General features: G+C 35.4%; 1 protein-coding gene across 2 annotated transcripts in view; it reads right to left on the reverse strand.

Annotated features, from left to right (window-relative positions):
- Positions 1-205: 205 nt before the first annotated feature.
- LOC120302828 (E3 ubiquitin-protein ligase SH3RF3-like) overlaps positions 206-22,220 on the reverse strand; it is a 176,618-nt gene continuing 154,603 nt past the window's right edge. Inside the window, exons 2-4 of one of the 2 annotated variants that reach the window (XM_039331808.1) lie at positions 18,289-18,564; positions 6,832-6,927; positions 206-675 (exon numbers count right to left, since the gene is read on the reverse strand). In XM_039331808.1, the coding sequence (XP_039187742.1) occupies positions 310-675; positions 6,832-6,927; positions 18,289-18,564 (738 nt within the window). In that variant the 3' untranslated portion in view covers positions 206-309. The remainder of the gene's footprint in view (positions 676-6,831; positions 6,928-18,288; positions 18,565-22,220) is intronic. The other variant, XM_039331809.1, reaches the window with a different exon arrangement.

The following is a 22,220-nucleotide window of genomic DNA, read 5'->3' on the forward strand; positions in this document are numbered from 1 at the left end:
GAGGAGGAGGAGGAGAAAGAAGAAGAAGAAGAAGAAGAAGAAGAAGAAGAAGAAGAAGAAGAAGAAGAAGAAGAAGAAGAAGAAGAAGAAGAAGAAGAAGAAGAAGAAGAAGAAGAAGAAGAAGAAGAAGAAGAAGAAGAAGAAGAACTAAGAATGTAATTAAAATCTTGTCCAGACACAAGATTTTATTAGGATGGTACTACGGGGACTTCTGCCACCCAATTCCTCTACTGTAATTTAATAGCCAAAGCACATAAAGAAGTCAGTTCTATCTGGTCTCTCCCATTGTTGACTGAATATTGTGGTTCATTAAGAGTTTACCTGGACTGGTGCACTGGTGGAGAGATGAGCCACATCTCCAATTCTGGCTGCAGCACGGGGGTCACTTGAACTTATCAGGACAGGAGCACTAATCTCCATGGAATGCCTATTATTCAAGGCCTGGGACGACTTGTGAGTCATACTGAGAGCAGTGAAGGAGTGGCGCTTCTTGGCATTCTTCTTGCCATCAATATGTCGTTGAATGGCACTGACTGCTCCAGCACTGTTCAGTGTACAGCACTGGACTGTGCTTACTGCCAGGTTAGTGTCAACTGGCAAAGGGACATCACTGCCAGATGCAGCAGCTACATTGGTCTTGTCCATCTCAATAAGCTGCTTAGCTGATTCATTGAGCTAAAAGAAGAAATAAAAAAGAGGTATTACAAAGGTGTTATCTTTGAGTATCTATAGAATTCAAAGTCCATCATCAAATGAGAGTATAAAGAATAGAAGCCAATCAGAATAAGAATGAAATGTTGCTAGTACTTTAACTTACACATATCAATGTAATGTTTTTTTCAGTTCACTTAAGTTCAGCTAGAACTTACTGTTAATTAAATGTATATGAGACTAACAAAATTCTCTCTTTTAGAAGCAGAGTACAAAACACAATAAACAGTGGCTATGCTATTGAATTAAAAATAAAATAAAAATATTCTGTTACATAGATGTTTCGTTATAACAGAAGACAATTCCTCCCATGCAGTTTGTTCAATGATCTAAAATCCCACTGATGAATTAGTCTTCTTTTGAGACGCTGAAGTGATTATTTACTGATTTAGAGCAGTCCTATCATGTAGACAGTAATGCCATACAGTGAGAAAGAGAAGGGTGCATTACAGAGCGGTAACTCTATTGCAGTGCAAAATTTACAATTACATCACTGTAATGAGACATTATTTCATGCAAGTCCTAAATATACAAAGATATATAAAAAAGAAGACTTCCTTCTTTTCTTCCTTTCTTCCTCCCTCCCTCTTTTGTAAATATAGTAAGAAAAAATTATCTGGGTCATTCTCTTAGATTATTAGTATTTTCCTTTTAATTTTAAAGCCACAACTTTAAAAGCCAATTTCAGTTGCAGATCCAGTGAAATATCCTTTTCCCCAAATCATGTCGGTTCAAAATTTGGTGGTCCTTACAGTTTATGTTTTAAGGAACAGATGACAACTGTGTCCAGGAAAGCCTTTGCACAAATCCATTTTGTATGAAAATTTGCATGTTCCTGGATTGGGAAGCTTTGTTCATGGTTATTCATATCTTAATCATTTCCAGGTAGACTATTGCAATGCATGTAGTCCTCGACTGATGACAACAATTGAGCTCAAAATTTCTATTGTTAAGCGAGACATTTAGTGAGTTTTACCCTATTTTATGACTTTTCTTACCACAGTTGTTAAGTGAATCATTGCAGTTGATAAGTTAGTAACACAGTTGTGAAATGAATCTGGCTTTCCTGTTGAATTTGCTTGTCAGAAGGTTGCAAAAGTTGATCATGTGACCTTGGGTCACAGCAACGGTCATATGTATGAACCAGTTGCCAAGCATTTGAATTTTGATCACATGACCATGGGGATGCTACAAAGATCGTTAAGTGTGAAAAATGATCATAAATCACTTTTTTCAGTGCCACTGTAACTCTGAATGGTCACTAAATGAATTGTTGTAGATTGAGGATTATCTATCCATTATTCTTTATGTATTATGCATTATTCTAGAATGCAGTGATGCATCTATTGTTACTGCTTGTTTAATTATAGTTTTTTTCATCATAGTTATTTAAGTTATTTCAGTTGTTACAGATAGTCCTCGACTTACAACAGTTCATTTAGTGACCAGTCAAAGTTACAGCTGCTCTAAAAAAAAAGACCTGTGACCATTTTCCACATTTATGACTGTTGCAACATCCCCATGATCATGTGATCAAAATTGGGAGGCTTGACAACTGAATTGATTGATTGAACTTTTTTTTTTTAGTCCCACAAACTTCTTTTGTTTGTGAGACTGCCCATGGTGGCGGAGGAAGTGACAGGAGACCGTGTCAAAGGTAGAAAGAAGGTGTCACATGGGTCCGATCAGGGGCAGGAAGGGGGGACGTTTCTGCCACACATCAACCGATTCTCTGAATTCAAAAGAAATTAGCTACCAGTTCTACCGAACCGGTGCAAACTGGCTGAATCTCACCACTGATCAAGAGTATATAGTGTAATGCTTACAGACCTTATTTCAGGAAAAGAATAAGTACAATTAATTGGCTTTAATATATTAATTTCCTGTTAAATTGTGATAGTGTATAAAAACACAAATTCTTTGCTAGTTCACCAACTAGGTGAGATTTACTTCTCTTTTAAGAGCTGAAAAAAGATTATTTATCTCAAAAAGAGAATTATCCATTTTTATACTTACCTAATATTTTTATTTTTATATTTACTTGAGTATTTTGATGCTATGTTCAATACTCTTACATATACTTTTTAATTTTTACATTCTTATATTTGTAGAAATTCTGACATAACCATTATTTTCTTCAACATAGAACAATATATATTTACTATGATCTTTATATATAGCTCTCTGTTATTTACTAGGAAGGTTGTTTATAAATAAATTCAAAAATGCTTGGATGCTACTTATTTTTTTTTTAATTGAAAATTTTTTAAAATTTTTACAAAAAAGAAACAACCCTAGCCGACCCACCCCAACCCTCCCACTCCCTCCCTCAACCTTCCCAGAGCTGAATATAGGCTTAATTAAAGTTTCTTAAAATCTTACAAAAGCTTGGATGCTACTTATTATCATATCTGGTGGTCATGTAAAAGTATAAAAGCTTTTTGGATTAAGATATGGTGGAATATTCAAAGAATTTTTAAAAGAAGGATAAAATTTACTCCACAATTGTTCTTATTGGGTATTGTTTCGGATTGTGATGACAAAGAGATTATTTTAATGTTAAATTTAATTACTGCGGCTAGGTTGTTAATAGGGCAATATTGGAAGAAGGAATCTTTGCCTACTTTGCAAGAATGGTTTTTTAAATGGCAAAAATTTCGGCTTTCTTGAAAGATCAATCGCAAGAGAAGTATCTCTTGGTGTGGAAAAGATGGATAAATTTTATACAATATAAGTATGATATAAGAAAATATTATTTAGCTTTTGAATAATTTATATTTAAAGTTTAAGATATTATCTAGAAGTGTAATTATTATTATTTTTTTATTTTTTAATTTTTTTATTTTTTTATCTTCTCTTTTTTTTCTTCTTTTTGTTTTTTATATATAATGGAGTTAAAGTATTTTACAACTTGTTTATTGAGTGTAATTATATTTGCTTAAGTTTTATTTGGGTTTAAAACTTTTTTTCTTTTAAGTTCTAGTTAAGCCTGTACTCAGCTCTGGGAAGAATGGGGGAGGGTTTTGGGGTGGGTTGGGAGGAATTGGGGAAGGGGCTTTTATTGTAAAATTTTAAAAAGTTTTAATAAAAAAAAATTCAAAAAAAAGAATGTATATCAAAGCAGTCTGTGTTTAAGACAGGATAGCATCTATGAGTTTGTAAAAGAAAATACATAATGCATATAGCAACAGTAAGCATTAATCCCCTGAAAAGTGAACAAGGGATTTTTTTCCCCTTCCCTAGAGCAAATATAATATTTGAACAGGAAATGTTACAGTTAATACTTTACCTAAGTAGAAACCTGGAATTTTTTTGTGGCGAATATCCCTCAACAATACTATTTTCTATGAATATATACTATTGAATAATATTCCTTTAATTCTATATATGACAGGCTGTAGACATTTAGGGAAGACATAAAATACTTGAGCAGACTATTAAATTCCTTCACCTTAAACTACCACAACAAAACATATCTTGACATTGCTGAGATGTGATTTACTCACAGCTAGTATAATCCAGCTATTTCAAAGTGTTTATAATATAGTCCAGTGATCTCATTTTTGGATTTATAGGCTTAATTTAGATGAATCTTCTGTGTGAATACTAAGCTTTGTTGGCAGTCCCAATGTACTATTTATCACTGTAAATAATCTTTTTTTAAAAAAAATGCTGGTAAAAAACAACAAATAAAATATTTTCCTAATTCTACCCTTTAGTATAAATTTCACATTACCCTATTGATATTACTCCATTTTTGAACAATAATTAGTGTTCAGCATTGAATATTGTGAATATGAGTAGAACAACTAAGCCTTATCAGAATATTTTGTACATGGCATGTGTGTTATAAATCCAATGCACCCAAGTTGATAGACACTTCTTTGCAAATCTGCATGTTGGACCCAGTCATATTGCCTTGTACATGGCTCAAAAACATTTTCCTTTACTAATGGATTTCTATTTTGTGGCTGTGACCATTGTACAGCTTGGAGAAGTTATTCAAAAGCAGATTGTGACATTTATGAGCTACACTGCCAATGAGAGAATGCCTAAGTAAACACTGGGCATTGTTTGTGTTTCAATGAAAAGAGCTGAAGGTTAGGTAAAATTGAAAAAAAATTCAGACATTAAATATTTCTACTCCTGGATAATAGGAATCCTCTCTCTAGGTTTCTTAAAATCAAGTCTCTTAAAGTCCAAGACTCTAGTCTGACTTTATTCCTTGTGCTTGCCTTATGTTGAATTTCAATATTGCATGGTGACTCCCCCCTGCCCCTCTACAAGTTATTTTATAACAGCAGTCCCAGAATGTATAAGCGTTTTTTTAAGCAATACAAGTTTTAATGAAAACTTTTCAAGAGAATATGGCCTTGTAAGAAAATAATGTGTATATGTTACATTTCTCTTTCATTTCCCAGAATGTTATATTTTATGCCTCTTTCCAAGCATCTTTGATGGTACGGAAGGTGCACTATGGGAAATGGTAGGATCTTACTGAAGATGATCCTTGAAAATTTCAGTTTCTTCCCCAGATCTTAAAAGAAGCAAAATGTGAACTAGGAACTATAATCTTAAAATGTTTGTGAAGTTCCTCCTTTCATAATGACATTATAGAGAGCCATAACAAGTTAGAATGAATAGTTGACTTCACACCTTAATTCTCAGAATATTTTTGACTGAACAATCCCCTGACTATTTCTTTAGAATAATTAGTTTAGTCCTAGTGCATTGATTAACAGGAGCACAACAGCCAAGAGAATTCCCACTGTGTATCATTTAATCAAATAAACTGCCTGCATCTAACATTATGGGTATAGAATATCATCAGCCATTACACCATCATAAGCAGTCAATGTTTCAATAACAGTTGCTAAAACATAATTTAAAAAATTATAGCTGTTGTCACTGAAGAATTTATATCCAAGGTACTTTGCATAATATTGAATACTGTACTGCTGTTGTGAATATGCAGACAGCTGTTTTATTTTTTTAATTTTCCTTCAGGTCTTTCAAAGAGAGTGGTGACTTATTTCTGAAGGATGGATTACAACAGTGGGAAGGACTTATTTTGAGAGATTTATTTACATATTATTACATTTAACTGTCATGTTATGAGATGAAGGCTGTGCATGTAGGTTTTCCACTCATTTTATCCTTATAATAATCCTATGAGTTAGAGGGATTGGCCTTAAATTACCTTATATAACATAAATGAATCCTGATTTGATCTCCCCACTCCACTCCAACATCTACATATGTTGTGATTCGCAATCAACAAAATTGTTGTTTCAGTATAATAAACCCAAACATAGGTAGTACATTCATTAAGAAACCCTTACTATTGATGTCAGAAACTGGGACATAATTAACTTGTGACAAACTATCCATTTTATCTGTCACATTTCATTGTTACATACAAGTTTTCTTATGCAGTGTAGAAATAAAGTGGAGTGGGAATTATGCATGCAGTTTGGCTAAATTTTATGATCCATATTGGCATAAGATACCAGTGAAAGTCGAGACCCTGCAATGTGAATTAGGGGTTCCACAAGCTGCAGAACTATCAGGTGCAACAAGTCATATATTACATTTGTAGCTTTGATTTATATGCAAAGGCTGCTATGAACAAGAATTTTCCTGGAGAAGCTCATTTTTAATAAATCATTCCATTAGAGGATTAGCTTGGTTAGCAACTTGTGCCTTCAAAAAGCAGCAACTGCCTGGATTAAAGGGGAAGAATTCAGTATACTAGACATTCATAGAAATGGAAAACAGCAGAGAAAAAAAGTACATTTTCAAGCAAGTGTGAATTCAATTCTATAGTAACTGAAGGTAAAATTTCAAACTGAACTTTTGTCTTTGTTGACTTGTATTTCTCAAAATGATCAACTAAATTGGGCTGTATATTTTTCACAGAAAAGTTTCTGACAGTTTTTAAAAGTGCATTTGTGGTGACAGTGCTATTTGTCTCTGTGTGTTCATCTCAAGGCAACAGAAAAATCCTGCACTTTGTGTTCACCATCAAAAGAATTATATCGATTTCACTGTAAAAAAATCAAATGATAAAAATCAAGCTTTTTCTCTCAACAAAGAAGTACAAAAGTAATCTGAGTTTACCTCCACATACAGAATAGGGAATATTCCAATTTTATCACCCAGCATTCCTTCCGCCCAATTATCATCTACTCTTCGGATGACAGTCAAAATTTCATCCTAAAAAATGATAGATAATACACAAAATAAAAATAAGATTTTTTAAAAAATATTTCTGTTTCAAAGGAAGTGGGAAGAAAAAAAAATTTCTTTAAATATATCTCACAAACTTCTCACAAAGTAAAGCAAAACCAAATATTCTAGGAAGTAAATTATTTTTATCCGAATATGATATAACTAGTTACACATTTTCCAACTTCTTAAAAGACTACAGTACAAATTAATTTTTTAAATTGCACTTAGCCATTGTTAAAAAAAAGCATGAAATCATTTGGTGCTATCTTGATTTGTTTGTAATTTTTTAATTCCAATTATATTTCCATTTCAGCATTGTATGTGTATATGCATTCAGGATGAGAGCAACAGACTAATTTCAAAGTACATGCTTTCCAAACTTGACTCTTGTTCAAAGAACCTGATTTTCAAATAAAAACAATATAGATCCCCAAATCCTAAAGCCTGCTCATTCTTGCAAAGAATGCAATTTATCTCATGAAATGTGCTCATATGATTTATATTAACTCTTTTACTTCTGCTATATAAAGTGTTTCTTTTTCAATTTCCTCAATTTCCTTTTTCAGCTGTAATAATTACACATTTCATACACTAATTATTACAATGGAAAAAGAATAACACATGTTTCCTTTTATTGACAAAATCTGGCTTTTCAAATTGGCTGAAATGTTTTGTCATTCCACTAAGTGAAGACTGATGAGGGATGGCTGAAATATTTTTTTATGTATTTCCACATAGTAAAATTTAATTTTCATACATTCTGTAGTCTGATTACTGAGTTTTTCAGATAAGCTGCTTTGAGTATTTCCTGATTTGGTGGCTCTATAGAGCCCAATACGTATAGCCGAATGAAGAAAGAAATATCAGCTCTGTTACCATTTTAAATCTTCACTGAAGCATCTGCTTACAGAAAAATTCCAAAAAAACTAGCACTAAAAATATTAAATTCGGAGTTCAGGGAATTTGAAATCCATAAAAATCTACTGACAGAAAATGACAAAGCTACTATGTAACACAAAAGAAAGACAGATGTTATACTGGACTGAATTACCATTACAAACAATATACTCAAACTCTGTTGTCCATAGTACAGAAGCTGGTTTAGTTGTTTCTGCTTCTACATGTATTCTTTGGCTGCTGGGCTCCTATACTTTTTCCTCTCCATCTGCCTAGATCTGATGAATATTAGGGCTGCACGTGACCACAGATTTGAAGGCAGAAAGAAGCAGGGACAACCCATGTCTGTAGTTCTTATAAACAGCAGACATACTTTCATGCAACTACACTGCAACTCTTGGGAGATGGTGCAGCTTCTTTATTCTTCCCATATCTTTCATGAATCCTGGAGCAACCTGGAACTACCTGAGGATTGGAAAAGAGCTGATGTGGTTCAAAAAAGGAAAAAAAAAAAAAGAGGAAACTACAGACCAATCAGCCTAACATCAATACCTGGGAAGATACTGGAAAAGATAATAATAAAAAAACCCAGATCTGCGAACATCTAGAAACAAATAGTTATAACTAGAAGTTAGCATGGGTTTGTTAAAGACAGATCACGCCAAACCAATCTTATTTCATTCTTTGACAAAGTGACTAAATTATTAGACCAATTAAATGCTGTGCACTAGTATACTTAGATTTCATTAAAGTATTTGACAAAGTAGACCACAACCTACTTCTTGATAAGATGGATTTGTACCTGGCTGACAAACCATACTCAACAAGTAGTCCTTAATGGTACTACATCTACATGGAGAGTACTAACCAGTAGTACCACAAGGTTCCGTCTTAGGCCTAGTAGTTTTCAATAAATTCATAAATGACTTAGATGAGGGAATAGAAGAAGAACTTATCAAATTTGCAGATGATACTAAGTTGGCAGGAATAGCCAACACCCTAGATCAAGGGTGTCAAACTGCCAGCCCATGGGCCGGATGTGTCACCAGGAAACCACGCCCATCCCATTGCCGGCAATGGAGAAAAAGCTCTGATACATCTTGCAATGTCACGTGACATCGTGAATTTGACATGTCTGCCCTCGATGATAGGCTCAAGATCCAGATGGATCTCGACAGACTTGAACACTGGGAAATTCAACGTAGAGAAAAGTAAAGTCTTACACTTAGGCTAGAAAAACCAAAAGTATATGTACAGATTAGGTGAAACCTGACTTAATAGCAGTAACTGTGAGAGGGATCTTGGAGTCCTAGTGGACAATCAATTAAATATGAGCCAGCAATGTGCAGCAGCAGCTAACAAACCCAATGCAATCCTAAGTTGCAGTTAACAGAGGGACTGAATCAAGATCACATGAGGTACTAATACCACTCTATAAAGTCTTAGTAAGACCACACCTAGAATACTGCGTTCACTATTGGTCACCACACTATAAAAAAGATGTTGGGAGTCTAGAAAGAGTGCAGAGAAGAGCAACACAGATGTTAGGGGCCTGGAGGCTAAAACACATGAAGAACGATTGCAAGAAATGAGCATGGCTAGTCTAGTGAAAAGAAGGACCGGGGTGACATGATAGCAATGTTCCAATATTTGAGGGGCTGTCACAGAGAGGAGGGGAACAATGTATTTTCCAAAGTACCCGAAGGCCAGACAAGGAGCAATGGATGGAAACTGATGATAGAAAGATTCAACCTAGAAATAAGGAGAAATTTTCTGACAGTGAGAACAATCAAACAATGGAACAGCTTGCCTTCAGAAGTTGTGGGTGCTTCATCACTGAAGGCTTTCAAGAAGAGACTGGATAGCCACTTGTCAGAAATGGTATAGTGTCTCTTGCTTGAGCAGGGGGTTGAACAAGATGACCTACAAGGTCTCTTCCATTATTCTGTATTCTTAATCAGCTTTTTGCTTTCAAATTCAGAATACTATCCAACCCTAATGAATATAATACAGCGAAGCCTCTATTTAACAGATTGCCCATTTGGCAGACTTCTGATGTAACAGACCACATGTCTATCCAGATGTTCTGTTGAAATAATGGACCAGCCTGTTGCATTAAAGCCCATAGTTTGAATGAGGCATTCTAATTATATTATTTTATGTTAATGCTATGTTATATTATATAGTGAAAGAAATCACCCAACTCACTTCACAGAGTTGTGTGCGGAAAATAGGAGGAGGAGGGAGTATTATATATGTTGGCGCCTTGAGTTATTTATAAAAATAATAGGTGGAATAAAAATAAATACATACACAAATAAATTACAAATTAATGAATACTGAGAAGTTTAATGGGCTTTGGTCTTCTCCAAATGATCCATTAAAGTGGGATTTTTCTCTAATAAACTTTGCAAAGAAAACATTAAGAAAAGAAAGAAATGTTTCTATTTATAAAAGAATTGAAGTTCAACTACTAAACTAGCGATAGTATGATATCCACTTAGTTCATGTTCACCTAACTCACAGTTTTGACTCCTTATGTGAACTAAAACAATGATATTGACCCAGATTTGCAGTTCCTGAAATGTTAAGATGTATTTCATAGTGTAAAGATATGTTCATTGATTTGTGTATATTGGTGGAAAGTATGCAGAAAGATGCATACAAGGGAAAATATATACCAACAAATTATACTTAGAAAATATATATAAAAATATACATGGGGAGGAAATGCATAGAAATATTTATGCTGTGAGAAATATATGCAAGGTCTTCATATCAGCTTAAAAAAAAATAACTGGCAAGGAAACAAGATGGAATAAATTTAAGGCCAGAAAAAAAGGAGCACAGTAAAATTGATTTGGCAGATGCACTGTTATGTAGACTAATCTGTCTGCCTAATTTCCATCTCGTATAGCTATGGAGTGTTATATAACTACACAAGGAATGAAATCAGTGGGATGATACTCCCTAGTACACAAGACACACCATTTGGTAGAAAAAAGCAGACCATTGCCAGCATTGTAAAGTGCCTTTGAATATTCCACTGAAAAATTTAATGGGTCAATCCAGGTCCTTTCTGACTCAGATCAGTTTTCATGTCACTTTTTATATGAAAATGTCACATGCGGGCAACATTTACCATTCTGCTTCACCACAACATACAAATTACTGACATACAGTTGCCGGAACTATTTATATTTCATGTTAACAAAAACAAAAATTGGCAACCTGTATTTCTACACCAAGGATACACTGGAAAAAAGCAAGGGTTGTACTAACATCCTTGGGAACCAACTCTTTTATCCTAGTCCATATTTTTCACTTTGTCCTTATTTGCAAAACCTGCTGTTTTACATAATTTATTTGGGTCTATAATTCATAGGGGGGGGTCACCAAGGACAATGACCTGTCTATAATAGATTTTGCCTGCTAACTTTCAGGCACTGTGACCTTACAGATTAGAAACTAGGAGGAAGAGGAGAAGGAAGAAGAAAGGGAAAGCCAGAGATTCTCAAAAGACTAGAAACATTGCCTAGTACCATGCTGTGCTTGTTGTGGAATCTGGCAGGTACCCTGCTCTGAAGATGATGAGCTCCACATGTTCAGGATTCAGGCACAGACTTGAGAGGAATGAGTTTCTCCTGTCTAGATTGGTTTCTTCTGCTATTTTAACTCAAGACAAATTCAAGAAGATTAGATTAAACCTATTAAAGGCGGCTTCTGAATCTCTCTGAATCAACTCTGGCTGCTGAAGAAGATGCTTATTTGTGTACTCCATGTGAATTTCTGGAAAGCATCTGATTGGTTAGTATGTGGGATGCTAGATAATCCTTAAACATGACCTAACAGGATTCCTTTGTTTTTAAATTGTTATACACTGACATGGGGACATCTTTTAGAAACAGGATATGAACTGAACCAGGAAATAAACAATCCATCATTTATTTACATAAATGATGAAGTGCCACTTGATCTTACTGCACGGTCTGCTATTCTATGCATATTGATTTCCATCAAACAAAGCTGTGAATCATTGTTTCAGAATTGTTGTCTATGTGAGATGTTATGTCCTTTCTTCTGTTTCTTTTTCCTAATATGACTCAGAATTAATCACTGCCTGACATCTGCTCAATGTTATTGTTAAGTTAAGAAATTCTATTTTATCATTGACATCAATGGCTGTGCTGGAAATCAATCACTTCAGTCAAAATTTATTTTATCCATTTTATTAAATGGAGTAGAAGTCAGCTATTTTTTCAGAGAGGGGGAAATTACTTGGAAAAATGTTTCAAACAATGTCAGGCTACATATAGTGGCATTTATTAACATCATTCCTGGCATCTTCTTTTTTTTTGAAAAATTAGAGCTAAACTGTGCAAGAGGAATATAGAGATGATGACAAAATAGTATATTTTCCACTGTCAGTGCCATCCTTGTTTGCCAGTTGGTAATAATAATGTACAGCTACTTATAATTAGGGAAAAAGAAATGTATATATATATATATGAGGATAAATGGCAAAGGTCTAATAGAAGTATTTGAATCAGACAAGTATACATAAATAAACAATTTGAAATTGAAAAATATGTGAGGAGGGCCATCACAGTTTCTCCAGTACTCATTAGTTTCATGTGCCTCACATATTCTATAATGCCCTTTTAATGGTAAAGCAATGCTCTCAGCTGAGAATGAGGAACAAATGTTTTGAGGAATGCTTGCCCACAATTTTTTTTCAAAGGAGTACTGAGGAAGGATTTGAAATAAGAAGGAGCTATGTGCCTTCTGAATCTGCTTTGCTTTTCCATGGTGTGACTGAGTAACAACATGTTCATTTAACTCACAACAATCTGATAGTAAGGTTATGCTGAGAGACCGTGACTGGCTTCAAGTCACCCAGATAACAAGCTATCTCTGTAGATTGAGGAAGCAGTTATTTCTCCCGCAGAGCAGTGGGAGAAGAGAGGCAAAGGCACTTCTTTTGATGTGCTTAAAAACATGTATCTTATGGTTTTGCTTTCTCTGAACTGTTTCAGGTTTTTGTTTTTGGTACCTTTGAGTCATCCTTGGCAAGGAACCAAGGATGTCCTTGCAGTTTTCTTGGCAACATTTTCAGAAATGGTTTGTCCTTGCTGTTACTTGAGAAAGATTCACTAGCCCAAGGTCATTCCTGCTGGGTTGGTGTCTAAGATGGGACTAGAACTCACAATCTCCCCCTTTCTGGCCTGGTGCTTTTACCCTCCCACACCAAACTGCCACTTGTTATAGTTCTACCCAGGGATTATAAGAATTTTGTTCATTTCTGGCTTTTCTTTCATTTATACCTTATCTTTAAGATAGAGACTATCTTGTTGATCTGTGAGCTTTTCAGCTGACAGAGTCATATAATAACTAACTAAATAAAATCTCTGCCATTTCAATTGATTAACTGCCTCTTATTAAGTCAGAAAATCTTCCCAGAAGAAAACAAGAGCAAACATCTTCCACAATGCTGCCAAGAAAACTCTTATGACTGGATTTATTACGGGTCTTTTACTTTTTATTAATGTGTAGTCAATCAGCCCTTCATTTCAAAATCACACTTTTCTTTTAAAATAACACCATAGTTATCTACTTCCCAATTGCTCAAAAACACTTTTTGAATCTGCAATCACCTTCTGTTCTGTTGGCCATACAATATTGCAATAGGTTTTGCAGAAATAAAAAATGCTCACCTCTCCTAATGCAAAAGCAAATTATAATAAATTGCTTCCACCCACCTCTTCTCTCCTACTTTATATGTGTATTTGTCTGCTTCCTCCCTGCAGAGTAGCCCCAACGGAGTAGAACTGAAAAGCTGTCAATTCTCCTAAGCCTTAAAAGGACGGCTAAACCCAGGTAGTTGGAGATGGAGTAAAACAAGAGATTCTACAAAGGGAGACTAGCTGTAAGGTTTACAGAGTTGCAGTGTTTGAAACAAAAGGTGACTTTTTCCTAAGCTATAAATAAATAAGCATAGTCTTCAGACTTAGCTGACATGTCTTCAAAATAGCACAATCTCCTTGGGGTAGAAACGCCCTATCTTTGTTGAGAAGCACTCAGTTCTAAATGGCCCAGAGTGTTCAAAACAGAAGCCGGCCATCAGAACTGGGAAAGCATTTCTGAAAAATAGTTTGTTACCCACTTAATTATTAGTGCTTGAAACATCTGTTCAGTAACATGTAAAATGAAAATATTTTTTTAAAAAATGTAAAGCAAGTATCTTAGCAAAAGTAAGGCAGGGCTTAAATCAATATTTTTCAAGCTTTACAACATTAAGATATGTGGAATTCAATTCCCAGAATTTCTCAGCCAACATACGGCTGGGGAATTCTGGAAGTTGAAGTCCACACATATTAAAGTTACCAAATTTGAAAAACACTGGCTTGAATACAATAGGCATACAAACATTTTGTTTCTTGAAGGAGGCATGAAACAGAGATCTCTTTTCCCCAAGTCAAGGTATTCAACAACAGTCCTACTATGTCATACTATGCTTCTTTTCCTTTCCTGTCTTATAAAAATTGGATGGACAGCTTTAAATAATTTTAGATCAGAATTCCAATATAAAAGAAATTATGGTATAGACCTTCTATTGGCGATGACTCCATATCTATATCATGTCTATTTCTGATATTGTCTGCTTCCTGGAAAAAGCTGAAAACAGAGGTCTTATTTTAAATTTTACTCTATATTCTTATTTTGTAAGCCACCAAGAATCCTGAGATTGTGGCAGGATATAGGTTTGATTACTAAAAGATCATAAATAAATAAAATAAGATGATAAACATCATTTTATAATAATAGATTTTACAAGTAAAACTGTGAAATCAATCATAATATATCTATTAATATAGCAGTCTTAAATTGAATCAAACCATAATAACTAAGATAGTCCTTAGTTCACACCCATTCATTTAGTGACCATTCAAAGTTACAACAGCACTGAAAAAGTGACTTGCTGTCCTCCAACTTACAACTGTTACCCAAGGTTGCATGATCCAAATTTGAGGGCTTGGCAATTGGCATTTATTTATGATGGTTGCAGCATCCAGAGTCATGTGATCTCATTTGTGACTTTTCCAACTGGTTTCTGCCAAGCAAAGTCAATGGGGGAAGCCATATTTGCTTAAAGACCATGTGATTCAATTAATAACTGCAGTGATTCATTTAACATCACAGTCATAAGTTGAAGACTACCTGTACTTTAAATGAATCAAAGACTTGTTTAATGTAAAGAAAAATACTTATCATTTTTACATAGTTTGGATTTGATCATACAGTCTTATCAACTTACTACTGGAAAGCCATTAATAGGATTTTTTCTTCTTCTCACCAAGATGAAATGAAAATTTTAGCCTGCATCTCTCAGAGAAATCATATCAATGACAACAGATAGGCCGTGTCATTGTGGTGGAGCTGAGTGAGTGAGTGACTTCAGCATGTGTGGGATCTGGAATCTATCTCAATAGGAATAGCTTCTTCAGCAGAGTGACAACTATAATTAGCATAGAAACGTCTGACAAAATAAAGACAGAGTGAAATCCAGAGATGAAAAATAGATTATCTGCTGTCAGAGAAAACAACAGACAAGAACCAAAATTATTCTAGGTGACAAGGCGTATATGGCAGGAAGGAAGCTGAAGAATAAAAATGTGATGGGGAAACAATGAAAGTCCCAAGGTACAAAAGGAGAGAAGAATCAGATTAGAGATAGTAACCATATCAAAGTTGGATAAAAAGCATCTACAAAGTTTACTGGAGGGAGGAAAACTTATTAGGTAGTGATATAAGATTCTCATCCAGGGGGAAAAAAACACTGTTTGGTGGATGCAGAAAGTAAGAGAGTTGGGCATTTAGGTCTCTGGGGAAGATGAGGAGACTCTCCAAGGTCAACAATGTGTTTCATGAGGTTAGGAAGCCGGTGTGCACATGATTGAACAACAGCCCTACTATGTTGAGTACTGGAGGTTGAAAATCCCACACACCCTTCTTTTCCTTTTTGGCAGTAAAAACATTGTAGCAGTAAATTAAGTAACAGTTTGCTGTTTCCTTATCATGACAAATAAAAATAGTTAACTCTGGAGACTAATTCAATCAAAATGTATTAATGAAAATATTTTCTCTTCCTTTTAGGACTGCCAGAAAAGGCACTGGGTGCAGGAATGATTAATTACTGTTTGTGGAGCTGCAGTTTTGAGATACTGCTAAATTCTTGGTTTTCTTTCCCACTAAATAGCTGCATCTCAGAGGAATTAAAAATGCTGTAGTTCCTTCATAGACACAGTGATGTAATCCTATTAATACATCTTCATAAGATTATCAATATAAAGCAGGGGTGTCAAACTCACAACGTCACGTGACGTGTCGCGACTTTTTTCCATTGCCAGCAATGGGGTGGGCGCGGTTTCAGTTTGATACCCCAATATAAAGTATCTATTGATAAAATGTGAATTTTCTAGACCTTTCCAAAATGGATTTTACCTTAGCAAAAAGTCCACACTTTCAATGAGAACTTCCCAAATGCAACCTAACATAGGTTAATCAAATTTATCATTTTAGGATTTTCTTCAGTAGAAACATGTTTCATACAATGACATGCAAACAGGTGACTTTTGTTTTCATTTTATTTAAACTGTGTTAGATACTTCCAAGGCTCTCTTTCACAGAAAAGACAATGCTTTCTTCTTTTAGAATGTACTCAGGTTAAGTCAAATAACATCTTCCTATGCTTTCTTCCTATTCTGGATTTTTTTATCTCATGGCTTTCTAAAACTGACATTTTGGTTTGGATCTTCCTCAAGCTTTTTATCTCCACGGAGTCCATACACAGAAAGAATTAGGATCTCTGACTGCTATAATATATCATGCCAGATCTTCCAAATTTCTTTGTGCCCACCTTTTCTCCTCCTCTTTCTCCTCCTCCCTATTGTTAGCACCCTTTCAGTACCCCTTACTTCTTTAATCTCCACAGTTCTTCTTATTAGAAAAAAGGAAGGGTGAATTGTGATGATATAACTCAGTGTAACCAGACACTTGTCTAACAATACATTCAGTATTAGGGAAAGATGATATGCCTGTATTAGTCTTTGTCTAGATTAGTGTTTTGTAGGAATGCACAGCCACAAAATCCCAGCTGCATAATTTATTGTAAATATAATGATATTTTTAGTTTTTAAGGTACCACAAACCTTAAAACTTTAAATCTTTTTCAATTGCTGCTACAAAAATGAACATGATTCATCTATGGGACATAAGAACAAGGCAACTATTCCAGGCTTTCATAACAATGTCCTATGGATAAAGCAGCAAAGTCTTAATGCTAGATTTCGTGGTCAACAAAAGCTGAACATTAAGGCTTAATCAGTGCAATTCTGTAATCCAAATGAGCACAGTTATATTAATCTTTGAAAGGTTGTGGACCACACAACTATAGCAGAAATTTCAGTCAGTTTTGTGCTAACTTCTATTTTTAAGATAATACTATTATATTCTCCAAACCTAATGATGTTTAAGGATCTTAATCTCTCTTTCCATTCAGTCCCTTATGATTCTGGTCATGTCCATCCACAGTTCATTTCAAGCACTGAATTCATATTTTTGTGGTTTTATTTGAAACTGGAGAAACTGGAACTTTTTTTTGTAACACTGAGGTTTGTGAAATCTATTTTTCAATTAGTTTACTCTTGTTTTACTTGGCTTATCTTACATGCTGAGCAAAGTGTGTTCTTGCTTAGCATGTTCTGTGACCTAAGAGCAACCCAATTTCAATCCTTTGAATCAGTTTTACTTCCAGTCATGTACTCTGTGGTTCTCCAGCTGATGGTTGGGTCAGTTGTAGCCACTAACTGCAAGAAACCCCACCCCCTTGTTTTACAACAATGAGTCCTGTTCTGGAGCCTAATTGACAGGGCAGAAAATCATTCACTAAACGGCAGCAAATGCATGAAAAAATATTTTTGAAACTATCTCATTATATTAGAGAAGCATTCATTTTCAAATAAAAAGTAATCATACCACATCACTTAAATATTATCTTTGTAAATTTATCTTTCCTTCAGGCGACAACTTCCTTGTTGCCTGCCTGAAGGAAAATAATCAGAATGACAAAGTTCAGAGGCCTTTCTGGGAATAATGTTGAACACAGGCATCATTGCAAGCAATAAAAAAGGTCAAGATGGCAACCACAACCACATGATTGGAATCTTGTCTCTCTTTACATGTGTTATGAGAAAAGAACATTAAAAAGGGTCGGGACTTCAATTATGTAGTTTGGACTGCCAATGTGCCTTTTTTTAAACCTCCTGCCCTGGAAACCTCTAAATTGAGCTCTGTGGCAGCTCCAAAATTCATACTTTAAAGAATAGGGTTTTAAAGCAAATACATTAGGAACTATAATGAAACTAATTAGAAAAGGGTGGACATTTCTACCTTGGTAAAAGTCAAACAGTCTTTGTCTTGATCTTTGTCCTTTATTTCAAAGTCATAAAGTGCTTTGCCTTGTGGAGGAGCTGGTGGAAGAGGCTTGATACACTGGATGTAGCTTGCTGGGAAAAAGCCATGATTTCCATTCAGTTCCCCATGATACCAATTCTCATCTACTTTTCGGCGCAATATAATAAGGTCCCCTTTGTTAAATTTGAGGTCACCAGGTTCTTTCCCTTCGTAGGCATAAAGAGCTTTTCCATAGGGAAGCTGAGTGGGGTTCTGCAACAAAAAAAGGAAAAATACTATGTACTATTATGCAATTAATTATAATATACATTATTATTACCGTTTGTTGCATGTTGCCGTTTTAAGTAAAGTTCAAAAGGCAGTTTCTAAAAATAATGTGTTTAAAAATGTTTAGAACAAAATTAACAAAGGCTTTTGAAATAACTAGAGACAAAACAGGAATAAGCTTAAAGAAAATAGCATTTTTGCCTACCTAATATTAGGCAGCAGTGGTGCAAAATGTGGTTCTTGGAAGACTATTTCAAACCCAGCCTTTATTTCCCCTCCCTCCTTCCCAAATTATTTTGTGAAACCATTTCTCATCTTAGAATTCACTACAAAATGGTTTAGTATGAGGCAACTACAAATCAAACTCTTATTTCCTACACTTGGGACAAAAAGAATCTCACACTATTTGCTTATCAGGATACCTATGTAAGAATGTGCCCAACAGCTGTTTTACAAATTGAGACTGTTAATAAGGTAATTATCACTCTATCCACTATATTTTATTTTTCTCTTACTACAGAGTTTTAAAATCTTCTTCTCTTTCAGTGAGTGAATTTATACTCCTGTTTGAAGAATATCAATTGGAATGTATTTATATTTATCTATAAAATGCATGTACCTTTGTATTTACAGGGATCCACACAATGATATATAAAAAGGTTCATTTATTTAAAATTTTGAATAGTACAATGAATAGAAAACAACTTTCGTACTGCATACAAATTCAATTCTATTTTTATGAAGTATCAATCATGATTGAATATCTTTAAGTATCTATATTTCAGCATCGGAATACACAAAATGAATACTATTTATTGCACAATCAATCAAGTACCATTTTCTGTGGATACAGAAATTTTCTCTTTTTCAAGCTAGTCTCTGATAGTTTTCTTTTCTTCCATTGCAAATTAATTGGCCAGTGAATCTCTAAATTAGACAGAATTCCTCTCCACTTTTCCTCTAGTTACTCTAATTAAAGAGACTCTTAGAGAATGTGGTTTCACATTAAAGTAATTTCTCTACAACCCCCCCCCCCAGTAATTGATTAGTCTTACTGATTTCCTCTCAGCTTTCTCCTATCAATAAATGAAAGGAAAAATGTCCATCTATTATGAAAATAGGTTTGTAATATAAATGAAGAAGCCATGGAAGTCTCAGCATTTCTTGTATGTCCACATTGCAGAATATGTCTTTATTTGAATCAATCAATTCTGATAAGACAAAGTGGACGATTACGTGTACTTGGGGAAAAGTGAAATCCTAATGATATGCTAGGATTCAATCACTGAGCATTTACATTTCAGACAAATCAAATGGCAGCACTTAAGAAACTACAAGCAAACAAACAACAATCACAAGGCAATTAAATGGTAACTAGGATTTTGAAACTGATGAATTGATTGCTTAGTAGAAATCATTGTATGACATTCAATGCGTCACTATCTTCTTTCCCTGTTCAAAAGCTTTCAGCCACCAAAGAGCTCTCAGTTGTCTACTCTCTATTATGCACTGTTCCTCTTATCGTCTGGTTCAGTGTGAAAGCTTCCCTCAGCATTATTCTATTTTCTCAAAGATTTCTTTTTAAATCATATCTCATGTTTCTGTTTCAACCTATCTTAAGCCTTGTTGGTTCAACTTTTTCTCTTCCCAGCTTAGCATGTTACCATTTCTCTTTTTATCATGCTGTGATACTTCTCATTAACCTCCTCCTGTCTCAGTTCCTGATCTCCTTTGAGCTTTTCCTCCTTCTCTTTTACCTACCCTTCCTGTTTTTTCAGTCTATGACTTCTTCACGCTTCATTTCTGAACATCATGCCCATTAGCTTCTTCTGCATCTCGGAACCTTTTTGTTCCGATTTTCACTCTACTCCACAGATGAGCAACAAGCTGAAGCTTAACCCAGACAGGTAGAAACCCTGTGACTGAAAAATATGCTAAACTGGAGATTTAAGCATTATCTGGAAAGACCAAATATTGCAATATCTTTGAAGCTATCATCTACTACAGCAGTAGACCGAGGTACCTTTTCTAGCATTGCTGCAGCCGTAGCAATTTTTATTTATTTGTTCTAAAGAATGTAATATAATGCAAATCATTTAATTCTGGGCAGCTTACAACAGAAAACAAAGCAACAATAACCAATAATAGTCAGGAACAAGCAAACTATTTACTCATTTTAACCCCAATGCTCAAGGGAATAGCTAAGTTTTAAATTCTATTTAAAAGTCAGCAGTGTTGGAAACAACTGAACATTGGAATTATTTCAAAGGGCAGGTGTCCCTACAGAAATGGCATGGCTTCTGGGTTTTGTCAGATGATACTGCCTCAAGGCATGAATGCCCATACTATTAACATAGGTAGGTTCAGCAGATATCGCACAATAACTTAGTCCTATGCCATGATTTAACCTAGTGATTCTTAGCACCCTTTTCCTTCGGGCAAGTCTTCCTGCTGCTGTGGGTAATTGCCCTAGGGTCTCTGAGGATTGAGGACCGTTTTTGAGGTAGTATTGGCGTGTGGAAGGAATAGACCATAATCTGCCAATGTGTACACACACACACACACACACACACACACACACACACACACACACACAAACACAGTTTTTGTTTTTAATAGTATTTTTCTACCACTGACCATGCACCCTACTACCCTACCACTGACTCGGTGTAAGACTCATAGAAGTTGACATTTGTTATTACATATCCTACATTTCTTTTCTTGTCCAAACCAATGCTTTGATTGGTTCAGCTCTTCACCTAGCTTAGAAGTGATCTGTAATATTACAGGAAGTCCTTGATTTAAAACCATAATGGGGACCGTAATTTATATTGCTAAGTAATGCAGTCATTACTTAGATGTTACAGGAACACATCATTTGGCAACCACAGTTCTGGCAATCTCCACTACCATCTTTAAATCATTTTTTTTCTTGTCATTAGCCCACAAGCTGTTCCAAGGTTGGTCCTTCCCAGTCCTCAACAAAGTAAGGGACTTCCTTCAACTCCACCCACCTGCCTATTTCCCCACTCCCATCTCTGCTTTTTGAGCCTCCCTGAACCCTGCCTTTTGGAGTGAAAAGCAACCCCTGAACTGCATGGTCCGGTGCTACTTGCCACACTGTGGGAAGCCATAGCTTCACCAGCCCACACCCAGTTGCCTCCTTCCCCCACTCCAAGACCCCCTGCTGCCCTGCGCTCTACTTCTGCTACCTTCAATGTCGTTTTGATTCTACTGCTGATGAGGCATGCCTGGCCCAGCTGTGGGCTAGGTTGGGACCGGACTTGTGCTGCTAAAGAGGGAAATAAAAGCTGAAAACAGTCCTGAGCTGCAATGTGCCAAATCGCCCCTTTGTGAAGGACTCTTGGGTGAGGTGGAGCTGGCCTTACACTGAGAAAAAGGTAGGAAAAAATTGGCTTCCAGCTTTTTTCTGCTTTTTTTGCAATGAAAAACCAGCCCTGCTTCACTCAGAAGCTCTTTGCAAAGAGGAATTTCTTTGCAAAATGCTTCTGGGTGAGGCTGGCACTGACTGTGCAAAAAGGGGACTTTTTCCTCTTTTTTGCAACACAAAGCCAGCACCAATTCTACCAAGGAGCTCTTTGCAAAGGGGTGTTATGGTGCACTGTGGCTTAAGGGTTGCC

The sequence above is a fragment of the Crotalus tigris genome, unplaced genomic scaffold (assembly GCF_016545835.1).
Source record: "Crotalus tigris isolate CLP2741 ecotype Arizona unplaced genomic scaffold, ASM1654583v1 scf7180000024438.1716836, whole genome shotgun sequence".
In the NCBI taxonomy this organism is placed as follows: Eukaryota; Metazoa; Chordata; class Lepidosauria; order Squamata; family Viperidae; genus Crotalus; species Crotalus tigris.